Source organism: Lichenostomus cassidix, chromosome Z (genome assembly GCF_008360975.1).
Source record: "Lichenostomus cassidix isolate B80296 chromosome Z, HeHo_3.0, whole genome shotgun sequence".
NCBI lineage: Eukaryota > Metazoa > Chordata > Aves > Passeriformes > Meliphagidae > Lichenostomus > Lichenostomus cassidix.
The window spans coordinates 49730574-49754210 of NC_139511.1; the positions used below are offsets into that span (position 1 = coordinate 49730574).

The following is a 23637-nucleotide window of genomic DNA, read 5'->3' on the forward strand; positions in this document are numbered from 1 at the left end:
CCCGCGGCCGATCGAGGGGCGGCGGCGGCCGAGCGAGGTTCCCTTTGTTCAGCCATTTCGGGGGCCGGAGCGGCGCCGCGCGGAGCTGCGGAGGGAGAGGTCGGGCCGCTCCCTCGCCACTCCCCTGCCGCCGGGCTCTGGGATGGTGTGGGTACGTGTCCGGGCTGCGAGAGGCGGGCTGGGACGTCCCATCCCTGGTAGCCGCCGCCGGGTGCCCCGGCCGATGTCAGGGCCCTCCGCGCTGCTGTTGGGAGGGGAGCCGTGGGGGCACGGCTGTGGGCTGCCTCTTCCGCTCCTGCCGAGGGAGGATGGATGGATGGATGGATGGATGGTTGGATGGATGGATGGATGGATGGGAGCATGGATGGATGGATGGATGGGAGCATGGATGGTTGGATGGATGGATGGATGGGAGCATGGATGGATGGATGGATGGGAGCATGGATGGATGGATGGGAGCAGGGGAGCATGGATGGATGGATGGATGGATGGATGGGAGCATGGATGGATGGATGGATGGGAGCATGGATGGATGGATGGATGGGAGCATGGATGGTTGGATGGATGGATGGATGGGAGCATGGATGGATGGATGGATGGGAGATGGATGGATGGATGGGAGCAGGGGAGCATGGATGGATGGACGGTCGGACGGACGGAGGGATTGTGTGTGAAAGGGTGAGACGGGACAGGCAGCGGCTGGGACCTTAGGGCCTGGGGCCCGAGCAGACCCCCGAGACACACACCCACTCCCTCCACTTCCCCCAGTTTCCCCGGCGCCTCCCGGTGTGACGGCTGGCGCCGTCCCCGCAGTACTGCTGCCGGAAAGTGAAAGTCGCCTCAGGACAGGGGATTACCATATTTCCCACAGTGGTTTCTGGCGTGCGTGGGGTCCCTGCTGTACAGATTTGTCTAGGTGGGGTTTTAATTTTTATTCCAAAATACTGGCGAGAAATGTGTTTGTCTAGTACTTTTGTTTGCATAGGAAGGTTCATTTAGGTACTCGGTGGAAACTGGCAATGAAACTTGTGAACCTTTTGTCGGGTGACAGTACAAAGGACAGGAACGCTTTCTGGGTTGGTACTGAAGGCTTGATTAGTCCGCGAGATGTTTACCTCCTTGCTGTGAAGGTAGTAATTCCTCTCACTTGACTTTCTGCGCAAGACCTGAGAAATCCTTCTGCCATGAGGATTGTTCTGCGATTGTTCTGATTCAGGCCACAATAGCTTCTTAACCTGTTTGCTTGTCCTCTTGCATATTTAAGTCGTCCTTAATGTGGCATTCGAATACTTTACAGGTGTGGTTAAATCCTTACAACAGACATTGAACAAAAAGTTGACTTGTGTTCCTTTTGTACATGAGTAATTGGGCAGAAAAAACAGTCATATGCTCGAACTCTTAAAAGGAGCCTTTGATAGAATTGGAAGCTGAGCCCATAAGTCTTCATTCTACATCTGCTGTGTGAACTGTAGTTATTTTTGAGTGATATGTGGGAGGATGGAGGAAAGGTGCCTACAAATGCGAAGAATAGTTGCTGTATGATCAAAATTACTTTAGAATGCATTTTTTCAAGATCTAGATAGCTTATACTCAAAGCAGGATAATACAAAAGAATAGTTATGATGCTGCAAAAACAATATTACAAAAGCAGTTTATTGGCTGTTAAAGGAGGAGAGCTCTGGATAGAATAAATATTGACTAAGGACTGTGATTACTGTTGGATACAGATAATAACACATTTCATTGACTAATACAGGTGTAAGCACAGCTGCTAAATTGAGCTATGCCTTATGACAAGGAGGTTAAAACAACATAATAATGGCTTTATGAATGTAGGCTTTTACTGGATTATCTGGCACACTTTTCTGTTATATTTGTTTAGAATCCAGTTTAGGAGTCCTTGTATGTGGGTATTCAATAAAGCAGGTATGTGTGCTTAAATTTTAGCTCCAGGGACGGAGCTGCCTTTCAGTCAGGTGGTAGGTATGCACAGAATTTTTCAGCAGAGTGGCAGAGCTGTGGTGGAATATATGCTGTTCCTGCTTCAGGCACACCAAGATACTGTATGTCTACAATGGAGGGTTGCAGAAGGCCAAGTACAATCCTCCTTCATCAAAGCTGATGTTCAGAATCTCTCCAGTTAAAGAGTGGGACTGAAATACAGACTGACATTTTATCTCTGAGATGTCTTAATAGTGAAGATCTTCCTTCATAGAACCAGTGTTGGTGTCAGTGTCATAAAACAAATTGTACAACAATTGTGAACGTGGTACACACTGGTTGATGCATTATTATCAAGTTGTGCTGGTGTCATGAAACAGGGAGGATATTTTTCTTTGCTTTGTTTTTGAAATGGTAGGACTGCTTTTCCATCACTTTCATGCCTTAAATACGTTGTAGTTGTGATCAGTTTTGTTCACAGAAATTAATTTTACCCATTAGTTTGGTTCCAAGTTCTGCAAGCATTGAAGTGCATACAACAGTAGTATGTTTCAGTCACCAAATCCACTGCTTTCCACTTTTTTATAGTATTGATTTGGATAGTTTAGGTAGGTTTTCTAGAAATATTGATAGATTTCAAATATATACTATACTGTATTTTTATTGCATGTATTGTACAGAGTAAGAATATTGTACAGAGTAAAGAATACATTCATAGATAAAAAGATGCTAATATATCTTTATTATAGAATTCATACTGAAATTATTTTAAATCTCTTATTGAAAGAGATATAGTTGTGTAGATCCACTGTAGTTAGGTTTATGCATGTGACCTGTCATGTACATGATAAAAATGTACAAATTTGTGCATGTACACATTGATGCCTTTGAATATAGCATTTTTTAATAATATATCATGAAATAAACCTCCAAGTGTCACTTTTAGCCTTTAGGAGGTTTTCTTTTCCAAACCAGGCTCCAGAGTGAAATTTAAACAATTTAAAACCAATTGTTTGTTAATCTCCTGTGTACTGAATGCATTTGAAATTTTGAGTTTGTGTATTTGTCTGTGCCTATGTGAGTCAAATCTCGAGGCATAAAACCAAATAAAATTTGTGTTTTAAGAAATTTTTCAGTTTTAAGCCTCAAATTATTCTCCTATTAAGTAATTTAATTTTGTAGAGCATTTTCTACAAGCCATGTGAGATACACTTAAACACTGAAGATTTGTTGTTTATGGTGAGCCTGCCAGTGAGTGCATTAGTTTAAATATTAGGTCAATGAAAGAAGGAAAGACAAGATAAAATGGTTTTGGCAGGGATTAGAAAATATATAGTAGATGGTACAAAGATGCAAGAAAACTTTCTGTATTAGAATTCAAAAAAGAACACACTTGCAGAAATTACGGTGAAATAGTACAGACCAGGTGTTCCCAAACTTAGGATCATCATCAGTCACTTCTGGCATCCAGGGACACATGCTTTTCCAACCATGCCAAACCAGACTCTCATCTGTGGCTCTTCTCCTATCTTCCCTACTGCATATGCCTGTCCTTCAAGCTAGGATTGCAAGTCCAATGCTTGCATTTAACCTTCCCTGTCTGTTCATGCACCCATAGAATTTTATTCTTCATTTCAGACTTCGTTTGTATCCTTTCTTCTACATATACCCAAATCATCAGTCTTCACTTCCAGCAAAAACAAAGTGGAACCTTGGACGCCCCTCATTCTCCTCTATGCATGTACTTCCTTAATCCTGTTACTCCTGCTTCACCATGTCTTGGTCCTCTTCTTCTATCCTGAACCAGAAGTGCAGGTCTGTGTGGGGACAGCAGAGCTGTTCATTGTGTTGAATGTTGGCGGTGGCTGCAGTTGTTCTTAATTGTTCTCCCAGGTTTTATGTAAGCCAAAGGGCCATCGCTGTGCTGGCTGTATAGGAGCACTGAGACCCAGAAGCTGTGGTTCAGTTAAGTTTTGAATGTAGCATGGAAGCAGGCATAAGTGGTGTCTGCATTACAGTTTGGCCACCCGTTTTGTAGACAAGGAAGAAAAGTCAGTGGCAGACAAGTGTGGGAAGGCAACAGTAATTTTCATCAGAGCCTTAAGAGCACAGATCTGCTTTTTCTACCAGATAAGCTAAATCAGTGCAAAAATCCAAATATGTATTTCAGTCTGTTTTACATCAGTTTTACATGAACCAATCCCTCAGGGAAAAAAAAAAAAAAAAAAAGCCAGCCTTAAATTAAAATAAATTATTCTTTCTTGGGCAGGCAAGCCCCAAGCCATGTCTCTGGAAATCAGGAGTGACTACTGTCCATTAAGTGTAATGTAAATAAATGGGTTTGGCATAAGAGATGGAAGCTTCAGTTGTTGAATCTGGCCCATGAAAAGTAGTTAAAACCAAGCAAGATGAGCTGGGAATCAATCACATTAACAAGAACACAGGACTCCTATAATTGCATTCTTTGCTTGTATGTGAGAAAACAGTCACTGCTAGGCTGAAAACCTTGGTGTCTGAAGCAGAAGCACATTTGGAATCCCTTGGAAAAGGAATGGAAGTAGGCCAACTGATGAGGGGAAATAGTTGGTTTAAAAAAGCTTAATGTTGTTTCATTATTCTCTCTAACATAGAGAGCATGTATGCCCTAAGTGCAAATATATGTGTGTTTGTATATCATATGTTCAGTTATCTTCTTGTCCTAAAATCTTCTAGCCTATCACAAGTGAAAATCGATTTGGTCATTTGGTCATGTCAACAAATGACTTTAGACACCCTCCTTCCCAAATCTTCCATGTATCTACAGAAGACTCTGTCTAGTCTCCTGTTTCTCCACTAATAACTGGGTAACACACTGTAATTTCACAATTCTCTGCTTCTGGAGAATCCACTGTTTCCCCAGGAGATAACTGTTGGTTTTCTGAGCCAATGAGTACTTGTAACATATTTTACAATCTGTGATGATAGTATGTCTTTTATTTTAGCAAGGAATCATATCTTAGGTTAGGCATAGTCCATTCCTATGATTCTATAAATTTCTTGGTGATTACAGAGAATGAAAATACCAAACAAAATTAAATACAGCACAGTTGGCAGTGTTCATAGTGTCCCTCATTTGCATTGTACATTTCAAGGTATGCTTTGTTTTGGTTGCTACTTGCAGTCTTTTCATATGTGGAGTGGAGAAGATGATGCTGATAAGGGAATTTTAAGTTGATCTTGCATGTAACCACCACAGAGTTCAGCTGTTGGGTGGATTTTGTTTGTTTCTATTTTTAGTTTCATTAATTGTTGTGCAATGTTTTAATGATGAAGTATTTATTTTAGATATGGGAAAATGATTAGAATATATGAAGCTGCAATATTTTCCCACTTAAGAATCAACAGACATTAAGGATACAGTCTTTGCTTTGTTTCTTTTGTTATAGATGGATCATAGTGAGGCTTTGATAATTTTAGCTCCATTGGGGTGAGATTCTCTCCTTTTACCTTTTTTTTTTTTTTTAAGGTTAAGTGAGATGGCAGAGGCTGCCTTTTGATTGCATTTTAGGCTGCATTTTAGGTCTTGCTTTGGGTAAATAGTTCAGGTTGTTTCTGATTCAGAAATAATGCAGAAATAAGTGTTAGAATTGAGTATGATGAAGTGATAAAAAAGGAGGTGAGACATTAATTGAGAATTTTATTATCTGTGGTAAAATATTACATCTGTCAGAAGGAATTCTAGAAATGGTACTGTAGTACATGTTTTTTGAGCTCTGCAAAATCCCTTCTAGTGTCTTCTGTGGAGCTTACAAGAGGTACGTCAAGTTCCGAGTGGTTAGATATAGTGTAATATTTTCATTACAATTTAATCCTTGGGTTCCCCAGAACATGATATAAATTTAAGATACTAAAATTCATTACTCCATGGCTACTGTACTGTCTAGATTACTTCAGCCCTGTTATAGGTAGGTCTGAAAGAAGGCAAACAAATTTTTAGTTGAGTGAAATTCAGCTGTCCTGTTTACATTTACAGTAAGCGAATATTAGAGAAAACTGTTTATTATACAAATGTCCTTTCAGACTGTGCTAATTTAGTTATAAATGTGTTTGAAACTGACGTCTGCTTTCCTCAGGTTAGAACTTTAGGTTCAATTTTGAAATCCTGAAAAAATATTTGAAACCAGTATTGATCTTACCCATACTGAACAGCTTTAACACTGTCAGTGTTAAACCATCAGGCTAGATCAAGTTTTATCAAAGTGTTTTTATTTGTATATGACACCTTTTTCAAGCCAGTACATTGTCAAACTGTTCTGTTCTTGAAGATAACTCTAAAGAAGTTAAGAAACTTGGCTGCCATGTTATGCAGAAAATAGCTCAGTATTTTTTGCAACTTAATGTATCATTTTATACTTAATTTTTAGTTATGATAGTGCCCAGAAGCTCCACATACAAGGCTCTAACATGTCAGGCCTGTAACAGAACAGCTTTTTCTGCACACAGTTTACAACTGAATTACAAAACAGAAGATAAATTTTCCAGTAGGCAAATACAAGAAAAATGAGAATTATGAGAGAGACTTAAGACCTCTGTGAATACTTCACCTAAGGAAAATTTCCATATAAAATGTGAGAAAGGGCAGAAAGCATCTTGGAATGCCTTTTGCATTACATGTTTTAAAGGGCATCATATGAGAAAGCATAGTGCAGGTCAATAAATTGATCCTCAAGGTGAAGATCATAAAATCATTAGCAGGAAAAAAAGCCCATATTCTGCATCATGATAATGTATAAGAACAGTTATATAGAGGAGAGACATTAATTCATTCTCTTGGCTATAGACTGTTTAATTTGTTACTGTGGTTTTAACTCTTCATAGCTTTATGTTTTATGTAGTGGTTGCATTACTATTTTAAGACAAAAATGAAGTGTAGAATGCCAGCAAGTTTATCTAATGGAGTCAGTGAAGTGATTTGCAACCGGCTTTTATTAAAAATGTACTGAAGTGGCCTTCAATTTATTAAATGACCTGTGCATTCAAGGTAGATTGAATTATTGTAAATTACAGTTTCTCCACTAAATAAATTTCTTTTATCTTTTATCTTTGTGCAAGTGAAAAAGAAAACCAAACCTTTAAAAACCTTGAATTTTTTGTTTTGTATTGGTTGTTTTGTTAGTAGCATTTTAAGGGAATTAATTTACGTATGTGTAATTTAGACTAAGGGACTGATCACAGCAACAAGTCTCTGATTCAGATACATTCTGATGCCCTTCACAAACCAACATATAAGTATTTAAATGACTAATATATTGAAAACGCACAACTTAAGTAAGAATTAAATTCCTCATCTAATTGCATTTTTATGTTTTCTGGTTTACGTTTTAAGTCTATCCTGCTTTTCTAACCTGAATATATAATGTACTTTTAAGTTTTGGTTTCTGGTGTTTCTTCTTTTGGCATGAAATTTTGCATTTTAACTAGAAGGAGGTGAAAGATTTGCTAAGTGAACTGGTAGCAAGTTGGTTAAAGCTACATTGACTGCCCAAGGAATTTTATGTGATCATTCATCTGCACAATAACAATCTCTATCTGTGTAGAACAGCAATGTAGCCTCTTCAGCACTGGAGCTTTAGGTAAGGTGAATTGCTTACATTCACAGATACAGTTGTGAGAATGCTTTTTCAAAGCACAAGGCTAGAAATGAGAGAATACAGTAAGAATTAACTGTTATCCTTTTCTTTTTAAACTACTTTGTATATTTGTGCCTTTTTTTAACTACTCCACCTGTTTACCTGTCTACCTGTAATTATTCAGTCATCTCTTAACACCCATTGCTGGAAACGGCCATGAAGATCTTTAGGTTTTCGTCTGTGATGTCTGTTGGCTTCAAACAATAGCAGTTTGAATATCTTGTTTAATTGGAAATCTGAGACCTATCTAAAACCTTATCTTCAGATTCCAAGAGCATTTAGAATATGACTGAATATGCTTAAACTGAAAACGTTGGAGCATTCTTCCATTGGCCATTTCTACTAGATATTTAGTGTGCATTTATTAGTTGAAATAATCTTCACTCCTAAGGTTATGCTGATTTCCTTGCCACAATATCTAGTAAGTTTTATTGTTTCTTTCAGATGAAAACTGGCAATTTTCTTAGGAATTTTTAATGGTATTCTAATTTGTAAATTAATAACCTGTCTTTATTAAGACAGACATTTCTCTGTTCTTTTGTAGCTGTCTCACAAAATTTCTGCTGAGTTTATCTTTAAGCACCTGGATCATACTGTTTGTTATATTAAACAATAATAAATTCAACTCATATAATTACTTACGGTCTGAAAATACTGATATTCAGAGAAGGCAGAAACATTGGTTTTGATGTGTCTGCAAATTCCACTGTGTGTGTAGATGCAGGAACAGTTTAGGGGTGGCAGTACTTTTGCCTTTATCCATAATTTGTTTTTTACTCCCATGTTCATCCGAGGCTTGAAAAACAAGGAATGTGCAGTCATTCTTTAGCATTTTCATTATGATCAGTAAGTCCTGTTTGCTTATTTACCTTAAGAGTTTTGCTTCTTTGATTGGAGTGGTTGGGGTACAATCCTTTTGTTTATGTGTATGACTGGAGCAGTTGGCTGCCTTCACTGATGAACACATCCCCTTTTCGAGGGAGCTTCATTCCAGATCAATAATAATTTCCTCACTCTTTTCCAAGAGGATGTAATTTCAGAATATTTATCTGACATCAGAGATTAGAAAACACCCTGTACTCAGGCTCCGTGGGTAAGACTGAATTCCAGTTTCTTTCTGAAGGTTTATAAGTCTTCTGCTTGTGTACCTGCTAGCACTTACAAGACTCCACCCATTAATCCCTATGCAGGACAGACACCTGCTCACTGGATATATACAGGGACTAGTAGAAACTGAAATACTGCCACTTCCTTGAGGCAGCAATGTTTTAAGAAGCTTAGATAAGCCACTCACTTCAGTAAGGAAATTCATCAGCTATGCAGGGAACAGTATACACTAGCCTTCTATTATGATGACCAGTGATGATGGTTTAGCCAGCACTATTCCTATCAGTATTGCAGGTGTCACCAAAGCACCAGTGTTGTCACCAGTGACAGATCAGACAGTGGTAGTGTCTCTGACAGTTGCATGTCTTAATGCATGTTCTGTGTGGAAAGGTTTTAAAACACGTTGAGTGTTCAGAAAAAGATGGAAGGAAAGTATGTGAGTGTGTGGTTCTGAATTCTGTGTATCCTGGGATGCAAGGTATTTGCCAAGAGTAAAAATAAAACCTAATCCTGATTAATCAGTTCTTAAGGCTCCCAATATCATTTTTGCCTTAAACCCTGTACTGGATTTCTAATTATGCCTGATGGGCTTTCCAGAGGAGATTTCTCAGTTTTTTGAGGCATCCTTTGTATTCATTTCTTTACAGATGGTTTCTTTACAGTGGGTGCATACTATGAAAAGACAGTGATCTGATTTAAACACTGTAAAATAACTAATTCTAGTTATTTCAATTGGAAGGCCAAAAGGTTTAATTTTGTTTATTTGATTTCAATTCAGCTTTTCTTTTCCACAATAAAAAAAATTTAATTCATTTATGCATCAAAACATACTTACAGATAAAAATGCCATTTGATTTCTATTTGTTACTTCTTTCTACTAGCAAAAGGTCTTCAGCACCTTTACAAGTTCTCTTTCTTACTTAATGAGGTTCCTAATTTTTACACTCTAATGTATTATTATTGTTTATGTTTGTTAAGATGGTGTTGTACAAAAAGGAATTTAAACTAGTGAACTGTTTCATGGGGATGTATCAGTGCGTTATATAATTTTGCACTAAACTTGGTTGGTTTATAAATGCCTATATATTGACAATGATTGGAGAACTGCGATATATTTTGGTTCATCATGGTGCAGATTTTATCAAAGTTAGCTTAACAGGTGACCACTTACTTAGGTTAAGTTTTTTTTAATAATTGCGAATAACTTAATTTTAAAGAAACAATGCATTCTTTTCAGGGCCAAGAACTTCCCCAAATTTGGCACTGTCCCATGATGAGGTGTACTTTCCTTTTCGTTTGCTGTTTTTAGTAGCAGAGATTACTTTGTCTGGGAACATTATTGAAAAAGAAGAGCAAGAGATGTTTATCACGTGGCTGTGCCACCAGGGCTCACACAAAGACCCCCTCTGTCTTGGCTGAGCCATTGTGAGAGGAACAGGCACTGTGGAGTCTCTCATTGTATGACATTCCTTTCAAGATTTGTGGGGGCTAGGACCACTTTTTCAGGCATGCAGTAAGTAAAAATAGAATTATTGCATCTGTTAGTTTCTTTATTTTTATTAATCTCTGTTAGTTGTAAGAATGCATAACTGAAAAAAAATGAATACTAGAATTTCAGGGGCTGCATCTCTTTTCTCACAGTCTTGCATTCATCCACGTATATGGGTTTTTTTCAGCCATAACTTCATTTTTAGATTATATCTGGTACCTTTCTCAGATGTTTGCAAAAGTTTGCATTCTGATCTGTCATGAGAAACAGGTTCAAAAGCTGTGTATCATTTTGATTTTTATCTGCATCTTTGGGAAGCCTGAATTGCCAATTAAAAAAACTGAAGTTCAATGAAAATCCTCCAGCAGATACCAGTTGCTTTGCCTCCTACAGCTCAGAGAAAGAAATCTTACTGTATACTTTAGGTAGGGAGTGGAATAAGGTCCATATGCACTTGACCCTAATCATGATTAAAAGAATTTTAGGATGGTAAACAGCACATGCTGCATTTCAGACATGAAATTTGACAGTAGATAAATAAAACTCTCAAGAATGATTCCTGCCTTTGTACACCAACTTACTCCCTTTACTATTTTAGATTTCAGCTGATAGATCTAGTATTTTCTGTCCCAAGTTCAGAAGGTGATGTTTTTCTTTAACAGCCCTCCATTCAGTTTAGATTGTTTTCTGACTGCCAGCATTAAAATCATGTACTATCATTTTAATATCCAACATGTGTGATTACAGTGGGGCAAATCATTAGCAACACTTTATTTTTCCACTTATTATCTCTAGCTGTGGAAATGAAATAATCATAGAATCATCAGGATTGGAAGAGAGCTACAAGATCATCCAGTGCAACCATCAATCCAGCAATGCCACTTACATCCCTAAACCACTAAATTACATCACACAGTGCCAGGTCCAGATGCCTCATGAACACCTTCAGGGATGGTGACTCTACCACCTCCTTGGGCAACTTATTACAGTGCTTGACCACCCTAAGAGTGAAGATTTTTTCTAATACCAGAATGTCCCCTTAAGAGAGATCTCAGCTTAAGGTCATTTCCTCTTGTTCTCTCATAGTGGCACATTTGAAGAGATGGTGCGTCCTTGTCTAGATTAGTTAATCAAAGGTATTTAAAATCTAGAGATCTTTGCAGTTTTGTACTGTCTTCTACTTCATTCAGCTGGACTTTTCTTGAATTATAAAAATGATGTTTCATCCTGTCAAAGCAGAATTCAAGATCAAAACACTTCTGATGATGTTCTAGCTGGTGACAGCTTGACAGGTTTTTATCCCTGTGGCTGAAAATGTTATGTATCTAGTTTAACCCATGAACAGCAATAGATCTGGTTTTCAGTTCTGACCTGTACATAAGTCTGGGCTATGTGTTGGTGTTTGTTATCCTAATTTGAATTAAGTCTTAATTGTTCTACAAAACAAGAAATATTAGTGCATGCTGAGGCTGGTCATCCATTTTTATCTGCAATGGTATGATGGTTTCATACCTTCATATATATGGAAACTGTATTGCTGTGTTCTTTCATCTATGCTCATTTGATGCATGAGAAGCAGAGGTATTCATTAAATAAAGAGGGAATGTACTTCTGTCCATAGAGTAGAATTACAGGTTGTCAGTTTATCCTGAGGGCTAGTTCATCTGTTCAATGGGATTCCGTGGTGCAGGCTTTTACAGACATTATCTGCAAAAATAAATACTGTTCCTCACCTTTGGGGAAAGAAACTGTGAAATGGGGGATGATAGCTGCAACAATAGTGAGTCAGAACAGCTCTCCCTTTCACAGAGGCAACAGTGTAGCAGATTTCATGAGCAGATATGTTATTGTAACTGTAGATATGCTCAGAAAAAGTCTATCATCAAACTGATGGTATTCCATGGACAGCAAACCCCATTACAGATTTATTTGCTTCTAATGTTGAAATGCCAGTGTTCCGGGAAATTTGAGTTCTGCTTCATTACAAGGCATACTGCAACTTCTGCAACTTCTAGTTTCCTACACATGCACAATTTCTAGTTTCATACACACCATAAGACAAAATGAATTCTAGCTAGAATTGTCTCAGGAGGGTAGAAAGCTAACATTTCTCTCAGCTTCCTCAGCTTCTTATTCTGCTCCTATCCTGCTGACCAGAGAGAATGAATAACAGTAGGAAATAAAGGTCAAGTAAAGGTACACAAATCCGAAGTTATATTACCTGAAAGCCCATTCATTTGCTGCTTTGAGTGTTGTTGTCAAGTTGCTCTTCACAGGTAGAAGAAATTCTGTCTGTAGTTCGGAGGGAAAAAAAGGTTCTTTTTAAAGATAGTCTTAACCCTACCAATGAAGCAAATTCTTAGTTTGGTACATTCCACAAAACTTTTTTCTTTAGTCCAAGGCTTATGATTATGTGTTGGATCATGTTTAATTTGTTTCATCTTCTGCTAGGTGGTTTTCTTCTTGGCCTTTTGTCATCCAATATGACATTGAAGAGCTCTTAAAAGATGGGAGGGAGGAGGGGAGGGTTTGCAACCGTAGTTACCAGGAAGAGATTCCACTCCTGCCTTTGGCAACTTAATACTCTTTTTGCCAGTTTTAACCACAAAGTCCTATCTTCGACAGAATTACACTTGCAATAGTGGAATTGGGTAGTGTTGCATTAGAAAACATTAAGCTTACAGCCTCTTCTGGCTTGTATTTTTATATAATTCAACACAAAGTAATGTTGAGACCCCATCTTAAAAATATTTTTCTTAAGTTTTCTCAGGCTTCTGTTAAAAACAATCCGCTCTGGAAAAGTAGAAAATTAATTTCATAGATGTTTCAGTCAGGAACAGAAAATCCTTTCAAACTGTCTTCACATCAGTGTCCTTAGTGACCTCTCTGGAGCTTCACGGGGTCAAACGATCTTCATAAGACTATTCAAATAAATTGTTGTGTAATAAATGTTAATTTTGTATCATATGGTTGAACTAAGAAAGACTGCACCATGTGTTTTAGAATGGATGCTTCTTTGATATGTTGGATATGAGGACCACCAGTATTTTTTTTGAGTGAAAGCTTAGGACACGTCTCCAGGCACAGGACATTGCAAAAGAGTATAACAGTAGCTATTCTATTCTGCATGAGCTCCTTCACACAGACACATTTTTTCATGTGTTATGAGAGTTTTTTTCTGCTTTGCTTAATCTACATCACTCTTAGCTTGACATGAAAGGGTTTACACAGAAAGCTGTTATGGAATATCAGTTATTTCCTCTGTCCATACAATCCTATGCTGAGAGACATTATAAGCTTAACTATAAGTTTAATCCAGAAGGCAGGATTTTAGCAATGGATTGAATGATTGATTACCATTATGAAATACCAATATTACATGTTGCAATGCTTGAATTTTATGACAAGAAAGTTGCTATTAGAATTCTCTCAAAGTTTAAAAAAAAATTACCCATGGACTAAAACGAAAGAATGGGAAAAACTTTGTGAAAGGTGAAGTGGCTGAAACTGTTTAACAGTTATGAAATAGGATTATTTTGAGAATTGATTTTTATTAGAGAATAATTATTTGAAACTAGTTTCAAAACCACTGGCAGTGACAAGTTCTGGTTTCCAAAGGTAAAGCTGGGAGACTATGGCATTCGAGGGATGAGACATCTTCCTAGCAGTGCAGATCTCAATCTCTTTTCTAGTTGATTGTTGGGAGGGGTTTACACCAATCTCCTCTTTCTTTTTTAAGTGCACTGAGACTATGGAGGGATGGGTGGGTATTCTATTATGAATCTTGTATTTGTTCTGAATACAAGTGCTTTGAGTGTAAACTGTCAATTAATACATACCGCTAATCAGAAACCAGATCCTAGTCCAAGCTCCTGTTACTATCTGTTTATAACATAATGACAAGCAACAGGAGAGATTAAAAGCACCAAATGCACTCTAATGTGATGGTAAGGATACTTTGCAGAAAGAAAGATGATTTAATCACCTCCGGAAGAAGCAAGAATCAAAACCTGTCTCATGCATTCACAGTTACTACTCTAAGGTACTGGATTTTGAATGATTTAGCAGTGGTACATATTGTAGCCATTCTTTTTGTTTCCTTGTATGCCAGGTATGTGTCGTTTCAGCCGGAATTAATGGGGGATTCTGAGAGAGAAGTGGAAGAGATTGTTGTCAAGAAACTGAAGATAAAAAATTTCTTATAGGCTTTCTGTGGACACTTAAGTAGAAAACTGCAAGGTCCATGAAGAGAGAAATATATTAAAGATATAAGTTAGTGTTTGGGCTTGTAAATGGTTTGTTTGTTTGTTTGTTTGTTTGTTTGTTTTAATATTACACATTGTGATAACAGTGGATTATGACTAGTGCATGACATCTGAAGTCTGGATAACAGAGAAATCAAATATGAGCCTCAGCATTTGTGCAAGGCTTCTGTCTTCAGAAGACTTCTGTAATCTTAACATATATAGGTGGTGTGTCAAATTTAGTTTTGCTGCATTTTGCTGATTGAGTGGGATGAACCAGGCTGTGTTTTGGAGGGTAGCGTTCATGCCTCCATTCAACATTGATTCTGATTTCCTTTCTATACAAGAGGATTCTTGCTCAGGGAAAACAGGTAGTAGAAAACAAAAAAGGCAAAGCATACATAAATAAATGCAAAACATACAGAAATAAACTATTTTCTCCTGCTTTTTTACTGTAATGCTTTCAACCTGAAGGTTTGTTTCCTTGTCTCAGTCAAATTATTTTGACTTCTCTTACATAATTTAAAGGAGTAGAGATAGGTTCCACCTCAGTTTTCATACAGGTTTCATATATAGAAGCCAAAGGAGATGCCTCATCTTGCAGAACACCTTCTCATCTTGATCATGTCTCATTATATTCTTACCTGTCTTGGCAGATGATCATCCACTCCTCCACTAGAGGTCTTTGGTAGAGGTTCTCATTCACTGTTCAATTTGGAGGCATTCTTCTGTCCTTTCCACTGTAGACAGTGGAAATTCTTACGAGGATTGAATTCCAGTTACATTCCTGTAAAGGGAACCTGCATTTTTCTTAGTTATGGATCCATGACATGCTTCTCTACCTGCACTTTCCTGTTCTATCTCAGTGGTGGTGCATTCCACTCCCCCCATCTTTTCCAGGCTGCAGTGAGAACCTTCCTTTCTGATCTCTTCCCTGGTTTCCCATGTTTAATGTTCTAGATTAGTGCACCTGGTTTCCTGATCATATTAGACAGATATAATCCTTGTGTCAAAATTTCTGAATAGTAACTTTTGAAGCGCTAATCAAACAAACTTGATTAAAACAAACTTGACAGAAGTCTAGTGGAACAGAAGTCTCAAAGAAAAATCAAGTTTCTACAACCTTACTGGTTAGGTTCACAGTTAGGTGAATGAGGCCCACCTTATCTCTTCCTTGATTTGTTGGACTTCAGCTTTCATCTGTTCCAGCTATGCAAGCATCCCTACAAAGATCTCTCCTGCCCACACAGCGTGAGCCATTAACGTCAGTTTTAATGGTCTGGGTCAAAATCCTTTGTTTTTACATGTTCCTGTACTAGAGGGAAACAAGTGGAGATTCACCCTGATCACAAAAATCTGATGTAAAACTTGTGCCCATTCTTTCCTAGTAAGCGGTGGCATATCTTTATATACCTACCTTACTCGCTTCATCTTGTTCAAGTGCTGTAAACTCTCAAGAGGTGCTCAGCTTTTGTAGTGTCCCAAAAAGTCCTGTGATAACTACAGCAGTTGCTAAAATAGAAAAGCTTAATAAACATATCCCATTTCAGTTTTTCTTTCATAAGCTGTTTTTGTTATCTCCATCGATTTTATGCTGTGCAGTGTACTTCTCTGAATCTTTCTCTACTTCTTACTCCAGTGTTCATTCTTTCCTGGTTCATCAAATACCCTCTGTCACTATCCATACGTGTAGTATCATGACACTGTTTATCTAACTTCTTGCCTGTGATGGCTCCTTTTGCTATTTTGTTGGAGACAATGCAATACTGGTTTTGTCTCCTTCAAGAATAGCATCACATATTAATAGAAAGAAAGTTGGCTCAGGACACTTCTTAGCACCTTAGACTGGACAGGTGACTGTTAGTGTTGGGGAGGTGAGACAAAGAGCCACACAGCAAATTACCTGGGCTACACCTATAGGAATCAGTATTGCTCCCTGTCCTTAATGCCTCTGAACAGCTGTTAAGGCTGAGATGTGTGAGTTCTGTACTGCAGCAGAAACTAGTTTTCACTCAAGTGTGAGATGCTTACAAACACAGTGACTAAAAGTAAGATTATAAAAAAACAGGTAATTACTGGCTCATTTTCACGTTTTACACCAGTTTTAAATAGCATGTGTTCTTCTTTCTCACATTAGTATATGTATAACACATAAAAATAGCTATCATCTGTAATGCATATTTTACATCCATACATATGTATATACGTATCTAAATTGTTAATTTTAACTCGAGATCTCCCCTGATACATTTTGGGGCTAAGATTGAGTAGGTATTCAAAGCAGTTCTCAAAGCAGCCTCCTTCTCCTTCCCCTCGTACTTCGTCTTGTTCCCTCTTCACACGTGAATTGGGAACTTCTGAGATCTGCTCCGCATTCAACCAAATAACGTAGAAATGCAGCAGGTACCACGTTCCTGACCCCGGGGTCTGCCTTCGCGCCCGCGCTTCTCCGCCCAGGGAAGGCGGGAGCCTCCGCACTCGCTGCGGGCGCTGCCCTAGGGGGCTGGGCCGGGCCCGGGGCGCCGCTTTGCTCCTCGCCTGTCGCGTTCACTGGAAGTTTCTCTCTGTTCTCGGGCGGGCGGCGCGGGCGCCCCATTTTACGTCGGCCAGGATTGAGGTGCTCGCGTTCTGTCGCCCGCAGGCTCCTGGCAGTGTGGGACGCACCGGGGAAAGGCGGACGGCAGCGCCGGCGGCTCCGAGGCGGCCCGGGCGGGCGGAGCCGTGCCCGGCGCTAGGACCCAGCAGGACGCGAGGCGGCTCTTCGGGCCGGATCACAAATTCGCCGTGACTCAGTCGCTGCACGGCGCGGAGGCAGCGGCAGCAGGTCGGTGTTGTACGTCAGTCCGGCGACTGCTGGGGTGCTTGGGGGCACGAGAGCCGGAGCGGACCGGGCACTGGCCGCGCCCCTTCCTTGGCCCGGCCTTCCTTCCTCTCCGCCCGCCCCCGCCCGGGCCTGCCGCGCCGCCAACAGCGGCCGCCTGTTGTCTGTTTTGCAGACAGCCAAGATGGAGTACGAGTGGAAACCCGACGAGCAGGGGCTCCAGCAGATCCTGCAGCTGCTCAAGGAGTCACAGTCTCCGGACACCACCACGCAGAGAGCCGTGCAACAAGTATCCTTGGCCGAGGCTTGCGGGGCCCCGAGAGGGGGCCGGGGGCGGCCGAGGGCGGGCGGGGGGAGCGTGGCCTGCGCGGTAGCGGGGCCGGCGCTGCGGCAGCCGGGCCTCCCCGGCCCGACCCGGCCGCGGAGCCGCCGCAACGCGGGGGGCCGAGCCCTGGTCTGAGCGGGCGGCCGAGGCGCGGCGTTTGAACAGCCGAGGCGGCCTGTGGGCCGCGGGGCCGCCTTCACCCGGCGGGCACTGGGCACCTGTTGCGAGCCCGCAGCCAAGGGCCGCGTTAGGTTTGGCCGTTGGAGGATTTATTTATTTATTTATTTATTTTCAAAGCTTGTGCTCAGGGCCGTCTCCGTCGGTATCCGCCGCTCTTTCGGGTTCCCCCGCCCAGCCCCCAGGGCGGCCGGGCGGGAGCGGGGCCTTTGGCCCAGCGGGTCCTGCCGGGCGGACCGGGGCTGACCCGCGCGGCGTGCCCGCTGTCCCCGCGGCAGAGAGGCGGCGAGCAAGGGCCTCTCGGAGTAATCCGGCGTCGGGATTCGAGGTGAAAGCCGTGGCTAGGGGGGGTAGCGCCGCGGCGGAGCTGCTGCCTGCGCGCCCTCGTGAGCCTGCTGGCTCTGACACTGCGCATTTCGGTACGTGGTGAGAATGTTTTTATTTGCCTAGAAGCCTGATCTTGAGGCGCTGCTCGTTAAAATTAATGAAAAAGGGGAGATCTGCAGTACGCGGCTTCTTGTGCTGCTTTGCGGTACATTTGGTGTTAGTGTAGTGGATTTGGGGGTTTTTTACCCTTGCCCCCTCCCTCCCTTCGCCCTGCCCCCTACACTCAAGAGACCCCCCCCCCCGGTCTCTTGACTGTAGAAGTAATGAATAGCAAGGTTTTAAGGAGAAAAGTTTGAGGAAGCAAAACTTTAAGACTAATAGAAGCATAGGCCTGAAAAGGTAAAGGCCTCATGTATTGTCTCCTGCTCCTTGAGCTAGCCATAAGTGCTTTGAAATATCTAGAAGTGCTGAAATTCTATGAAGGATATGAGTTTGTCATCTGGATCCCTTTTTATTTAAGGCATTTGCTTGAAGGTCTTGTGAAAGAAAACACAAAGCAACAGAATTTATTTAAGTAGATAAGAACATATGTTTGTCTGTATATATTTATATTATTTTGAGAGATTAGCTTTAAGCCAAATTTGCTCCGCTTCTAGACTTTTGTAGCAAATGCTGTGAAGATCAGGAAGGCTTCTGCTCCTGTCTGAAAGGTGATGGTCGATTTCATCTTGATCATCTAGTTCTTTCAGGCGTGTTTTAAGTTTTTAAAATGTGATTGCTTTCTTTGAAAAACCTTTAACAGAAGAGTCCAAAGAACTAGTATTCTGATAATGCTCCAAGCTAAAACTAGTGCTCTTCAGTATCTAAAATACCATTGTCTATAGAAAAGTGTTTATAGTGCAGCTTTGGTGTAAAATTACGTTTTAAAGCTCTGCTTTAAATAATTTAATAACATCTGGTTTGTTTTTGCACTATAGCATCATATATGCAGGATGGGCAATGTAAGTGATGCTGTTTGTCTTGAAGATGGATAGAACTTGACTGAACCAAAGTCCTGTCAACTGATGTTTATAAGTCTTTTTAAGTGGTAGGGAAAACTCTCTGTTGTGTTGGTACCTGTGCTTTCAGTAGGTCATCATAAGCTGGCTCATAAAGGTTAGAGAAGTGGGGTAGTTTTAGCACTGTGTTATACATCAGTTTGGGAAAATGATCTAATACAAATTGACAGACCATGTCCCTTAATGAAAAAAAAAACAAAACAAAAAACCCCAAACCACAAAACAAACAAAAAAACCCCAACCAGCCAAACAAAAAACCCAAACCAAACAAACAAAATAAGCCCCAAAAATTTATGCCTGTACTTTGAGACTGTTTTCAAACACACACTCAGAAAATCCTGTGATGGCTGTTTGGCATGTAGAATGCTATTTAGTAGCATGTCCAAGCAAGGTAGTGATTAATGATTTCAAATTCAAAGTACACCTAGTCCATAATTTTTTGTAGAAAAATCCCACAAACTGTTTGTTGATTCTGTAATGCTCTTTCTTTTTGATACTATTTTAGCACACTTGGATGTTAAGATGTCAGATTCAATGAAGTGGGGAGTATAGGTTAGCTGAAACCCTTTTTTAGTAAAGCTACAAACTGGTAGGGTTTCAGATATTTTTCAAATTAAGTTATCATATGTTTCATGGAGTAAAAAAGAAAAAGGTGGGTGAAGAAGTTAAGAACAGTGGTCTAAGAGTTAGTCTTAGTTTCTTAGACCAATTAAGTGGTTTTTAATTAAGTTTCTGTTAAATACTGGTCTTTCTGTTCTTCTCCTTTCTAATACTTTTTGATCCATTTAAATACACAGTTGTTGGGAATATTCAACTGCCTGTTTTGGTGATAAGTTTTTACAGATATTTTTAAGGATCTGTTAAATTTTGGTCTGTCCGTGGATGTTTTTTTTTTCAGACTTCCCCGTAATTAAAAGCTATTGCTTCAGTAAGAAAATTGCAGAAACTGTAAGTTGTTCCTACTCGGTATATTGTGAGCTTATAGTCACAGCTGGTTGAAGTGGTATCACAGTACATTGCAAATATAACAGTCTTTGTATCCAGAAAGCTATAAATGTTGTATGTGAAGATTCAATTTTCCTTAACAGTTTCTCTCTTCAGAAACTAGAACAACTCAATCAGTATCCAGATTTCAACAACTACCTGATTTTTGTTCTCACAAAGTTGAAGTCTGAAGGTAAGTTCTTGACATAGTGGCTCTTTTATTTTACTTTTTTTTTAGCTTTTTAAAAAAGATTTATATCACTTAGCTTCAAAGAAATAGAAAGCGGCCTCTAGTCAGTTTGCTGGTTGGTTGAGCTCCATAGTCATGTAGAACTCACGCGCTCAGGAGTCCTTGTGGATTAAAAAATCTGATAACTTATTGGTACTTGTATTATTAGCCTTAGAATGGAATCAATTCATAATGTCCTATGAAATCTTCTGAAAAATGTTAGTGCATCATACCTGTATTGGACTGCAGTTAAGTTGTGAAATAACTGATGAATCAAGACTATATACATTATAAAATATGCCACTAAGTTCAATTATGGCAATGATCTCCATAGTAATGAGATTGCTAAATGCTTTGAAGACTACCTGTTTAGAGTTGTGCGAAGATATGTCATAATCTTCATTCTGAAGTTTTAATTGTAGTAAAATACTGTTATAAATCATGTTGTTTTATTCTTTTGGACATTACAGTACAGACTGCATATGGCATGGTGTGTAGCTTCTACCAGCTGGTAAATTCAGTCAATTCCTTCATGATCAGAGTATGTGAAAGATCTTTTCAATGTACTACAGCTATTGTTTTGAGATGTCTTTGATAGAGAAGGAAAATTCATTTCAAGATTTGCTTTAGCACATCTGTCTTCTTTACATTTGTTTGAAATCATTGTGTTTGGTTGGTTGAGTTGATTCCTAGGTTTTTTTCCGTAAGTGTTCTGCTACTAGTGCTTTTTCTGCCTTTTAGTGTTCCATATCTTTCTTTGTGAATGCTTGCTGTTTTCCCTTTGAATTAGATTTTACTTACATGCAGTCCTGTAATGTTTGAAGAATTGTCAGAACCATTTGTCTACATTTTAACTGGTGTTTTGGTTGTATCAGCTTACTTCAGGAAGAGGGAAATGGAAGATTAAAGTATGTTTTCGTGTTTGAAGGCTAGAGCATATCTCAGTGCTTTTGTGTGTTCTGTGTAGGAAGTTGCCTAATAATATGTAAAGTCTTAGGGGTGTAGCTTAAGTCTGAGAATGTTTTCAAGACCTGAATCAAACAGGATACTGAATCTTTGAGTAAGATGCCAGTGTAGGTACATGATGTCCTTTATATCTTATACCATACTGAAAAATGAAAAATGAAAAGCAAAGTAGGTCCAGTAGTGGGATATGGAGTCTGTACAATGGATGTGACAAAGAAGGATGTTTCATTTTGGGTTTTTGTTCATGAATTTGTTTTCTGACACTAATACAACTTGCTAATTTCCCTTTCTTTATTTACACTTGAGCCTGAGGTTCTAGATTCTCACAGATACTTGGTGTTCAGTGGTATGTCAGGATCTCTCTTCCTAACAGAACTACTTTGGTTATCCAGTAGTCATCTTTTCCCTTCCTAATGTTTAATCACATTGACCTCTGTGGAATTCGATAATGAGTAGGAGATGCTAGCTGTTACAAAATGGTTGTGTTAAGCTGTTTTATATGAGAGGAGAAAGCAGGTTCCGGCAGGTTGAGGGGCCAAGTGAGTTGGGAAGAAGCAGCAAGTGAACTTCCAGGGAGAGGTGTTTGGGATCAGATTACACTGATACCTCTCACAAATGTATCAGATCTTTTGTGAGGCTGCTGAAAAACATCTGTTACTTTGGTGATGCTCTTGTTCTGCATCATGGCATTTTTAGGGTCATAGCCTTTTGTCCAAAGCAACTGTTTTTTAGCTTTGTATTTTCTATTTCTGGAAATGTGCAGAATATTGAAGGTACCATGACCAAGACTGGTGTTGGTGTTTTTCATAGTGCTTGCTGAATTCTAAATATCCTGTTGCCTTGCTTGAGTAGGACTAATGAAGAACAGCAGAAGACTGTTGATTGGATTTGCTTTGAATCCAACCAATAGCTCTTCACCTTCCCTCATGCTCAAGTAAGGTAATGAGACTGTTAGAACTGCTGGTCAGCAGCTACAGTACTTTTGTATCTGCATTTGCACCAGTAGATGTGATGAGCTCATCCGGGTAGGTAGCTGTGTTCAGTACAACAAAGGAAGCATTTTATTTTTTTCTCTTCTGAAGCAGGTTCTGTTGATTGTCTCTACAGCCTTGCCACAGACCAAAGCATAGGTATTCATAGTGTTAGACATTCATGTTTTTATTGTGGCCATAGTATCACAGCAGAAGGAGCAATGAAAATAGGTTTACAACATCTCTGATAGCTTATTCAGTAAACATTAAGGTATTTTGGTAGTCCATGAGAAAAAGATCTTGGCTTGATAGCGCATGGAACTAACCTTTGATTCCGTTTTTGCTACTGTTGAAACTTCTGCCTAGAAATTTGTGCTTGAGGATACATTTAGGTGAAAGCCCTGGAAGGTAGAAATTATGTCATTTGGTTGGTTGAAATATGTGTTAAATAGTATCATTCTACTGCAGTGAACATTGGAGGAATTAATCTTGGACCTGAGTCTTATCCCTCTGTGAGCAATTAACTTTGCAAGGAAACTTCTTTTGCAACAAAAAAACTTCATTTGCAAAACTGGCTGTCTCTGAGTCCTGCCTTTAAGTTACTTCGGTAAATCTTATGTGTAGGAAATTTGCTTTGTTTTAGCACCAGAGAGTTATTACAATTCAGTTGAAAAAACTGTTAAGCTTCTTTTCCTCTAGTCTTAGTTCCATCAGGCTTCTGTTTCTGAATGCCTGTGACTTTCAGTTTAAGATCTATTGTGGTAGTCCTACATGTAAGTAGGGATTTTCTTTGTTTTGTTTTTAAATTCTTCTGGGCCCTATAAAAGCTTGTTAAGTTTGGGTCTTCCTGGAAGCAGGAATGCCCTGATACCATTTAAAAAGTGAAAATATATGGCCTGGTTTGCTGCTAGACCATGACCATGCCCAAGCTTTAAGCACTTAATTTTGTTCTTCTTGGTTTTTTGAGTTTGATTTTTTGGGATTTTTTTTGTTTGCTTGTTTGTTTTGTTTTGGGGGTTTTTAGGTTTTTGCTGTTGTTGTTGGGATTTTATTTGTTTGGTTTGGTTATTTTAAACTTAATGTGCATTTCTAAAGATAGTGTTGTGAATCTGGATGAACCCCAGTGTTAAAAATACCACAATATGAAAAATGTTGAGGAAAGAGCATTCAGTCAGACCATAGGCAGGCTGATGAAATAAAATAAGATCCCAAGCCATTAAAGTTTAAGATGTAGATCTCTAGAGTGTAGTTCCCATGAAGGGTGGTGCTCAGAGATCTTGCTTAGGTAGCTAAGACAGAGTCCAGATTAACTGAAAAGTGTCTGAATGA

General features: G+C 39.5%; 1 protein-coding gene across 2 annotated transcripts in view; it reads left to right on the forward strand.

Moving 5' to 3' along the window:
* The first annotated feature begins 3 nt into the window (after positions 1-3).
* Positions 4-23637, forward strand: part of TNPO1 (transportin 1) — a 69193-nt gene continuing 45559 nt past the window's right edge. The window contains exons 1-4 of one of the 2 annotated variants that reach the window (XM_085043341.1): positions 4-151; positions 17092-17274; positions 17447-17560; positions 20260-20335. In XM_085043341.1, the coding sequence (XP_084899467.1) occupies positions 17456-17560; positions 20260-20335 (181 nt within the window). In that variant the 5' untranslated portion in view covers positions 4-151; positions 17092-17274; positions 17447-17455. The other variant, XM_085043340.1, reaches the window with a different exon arrangement.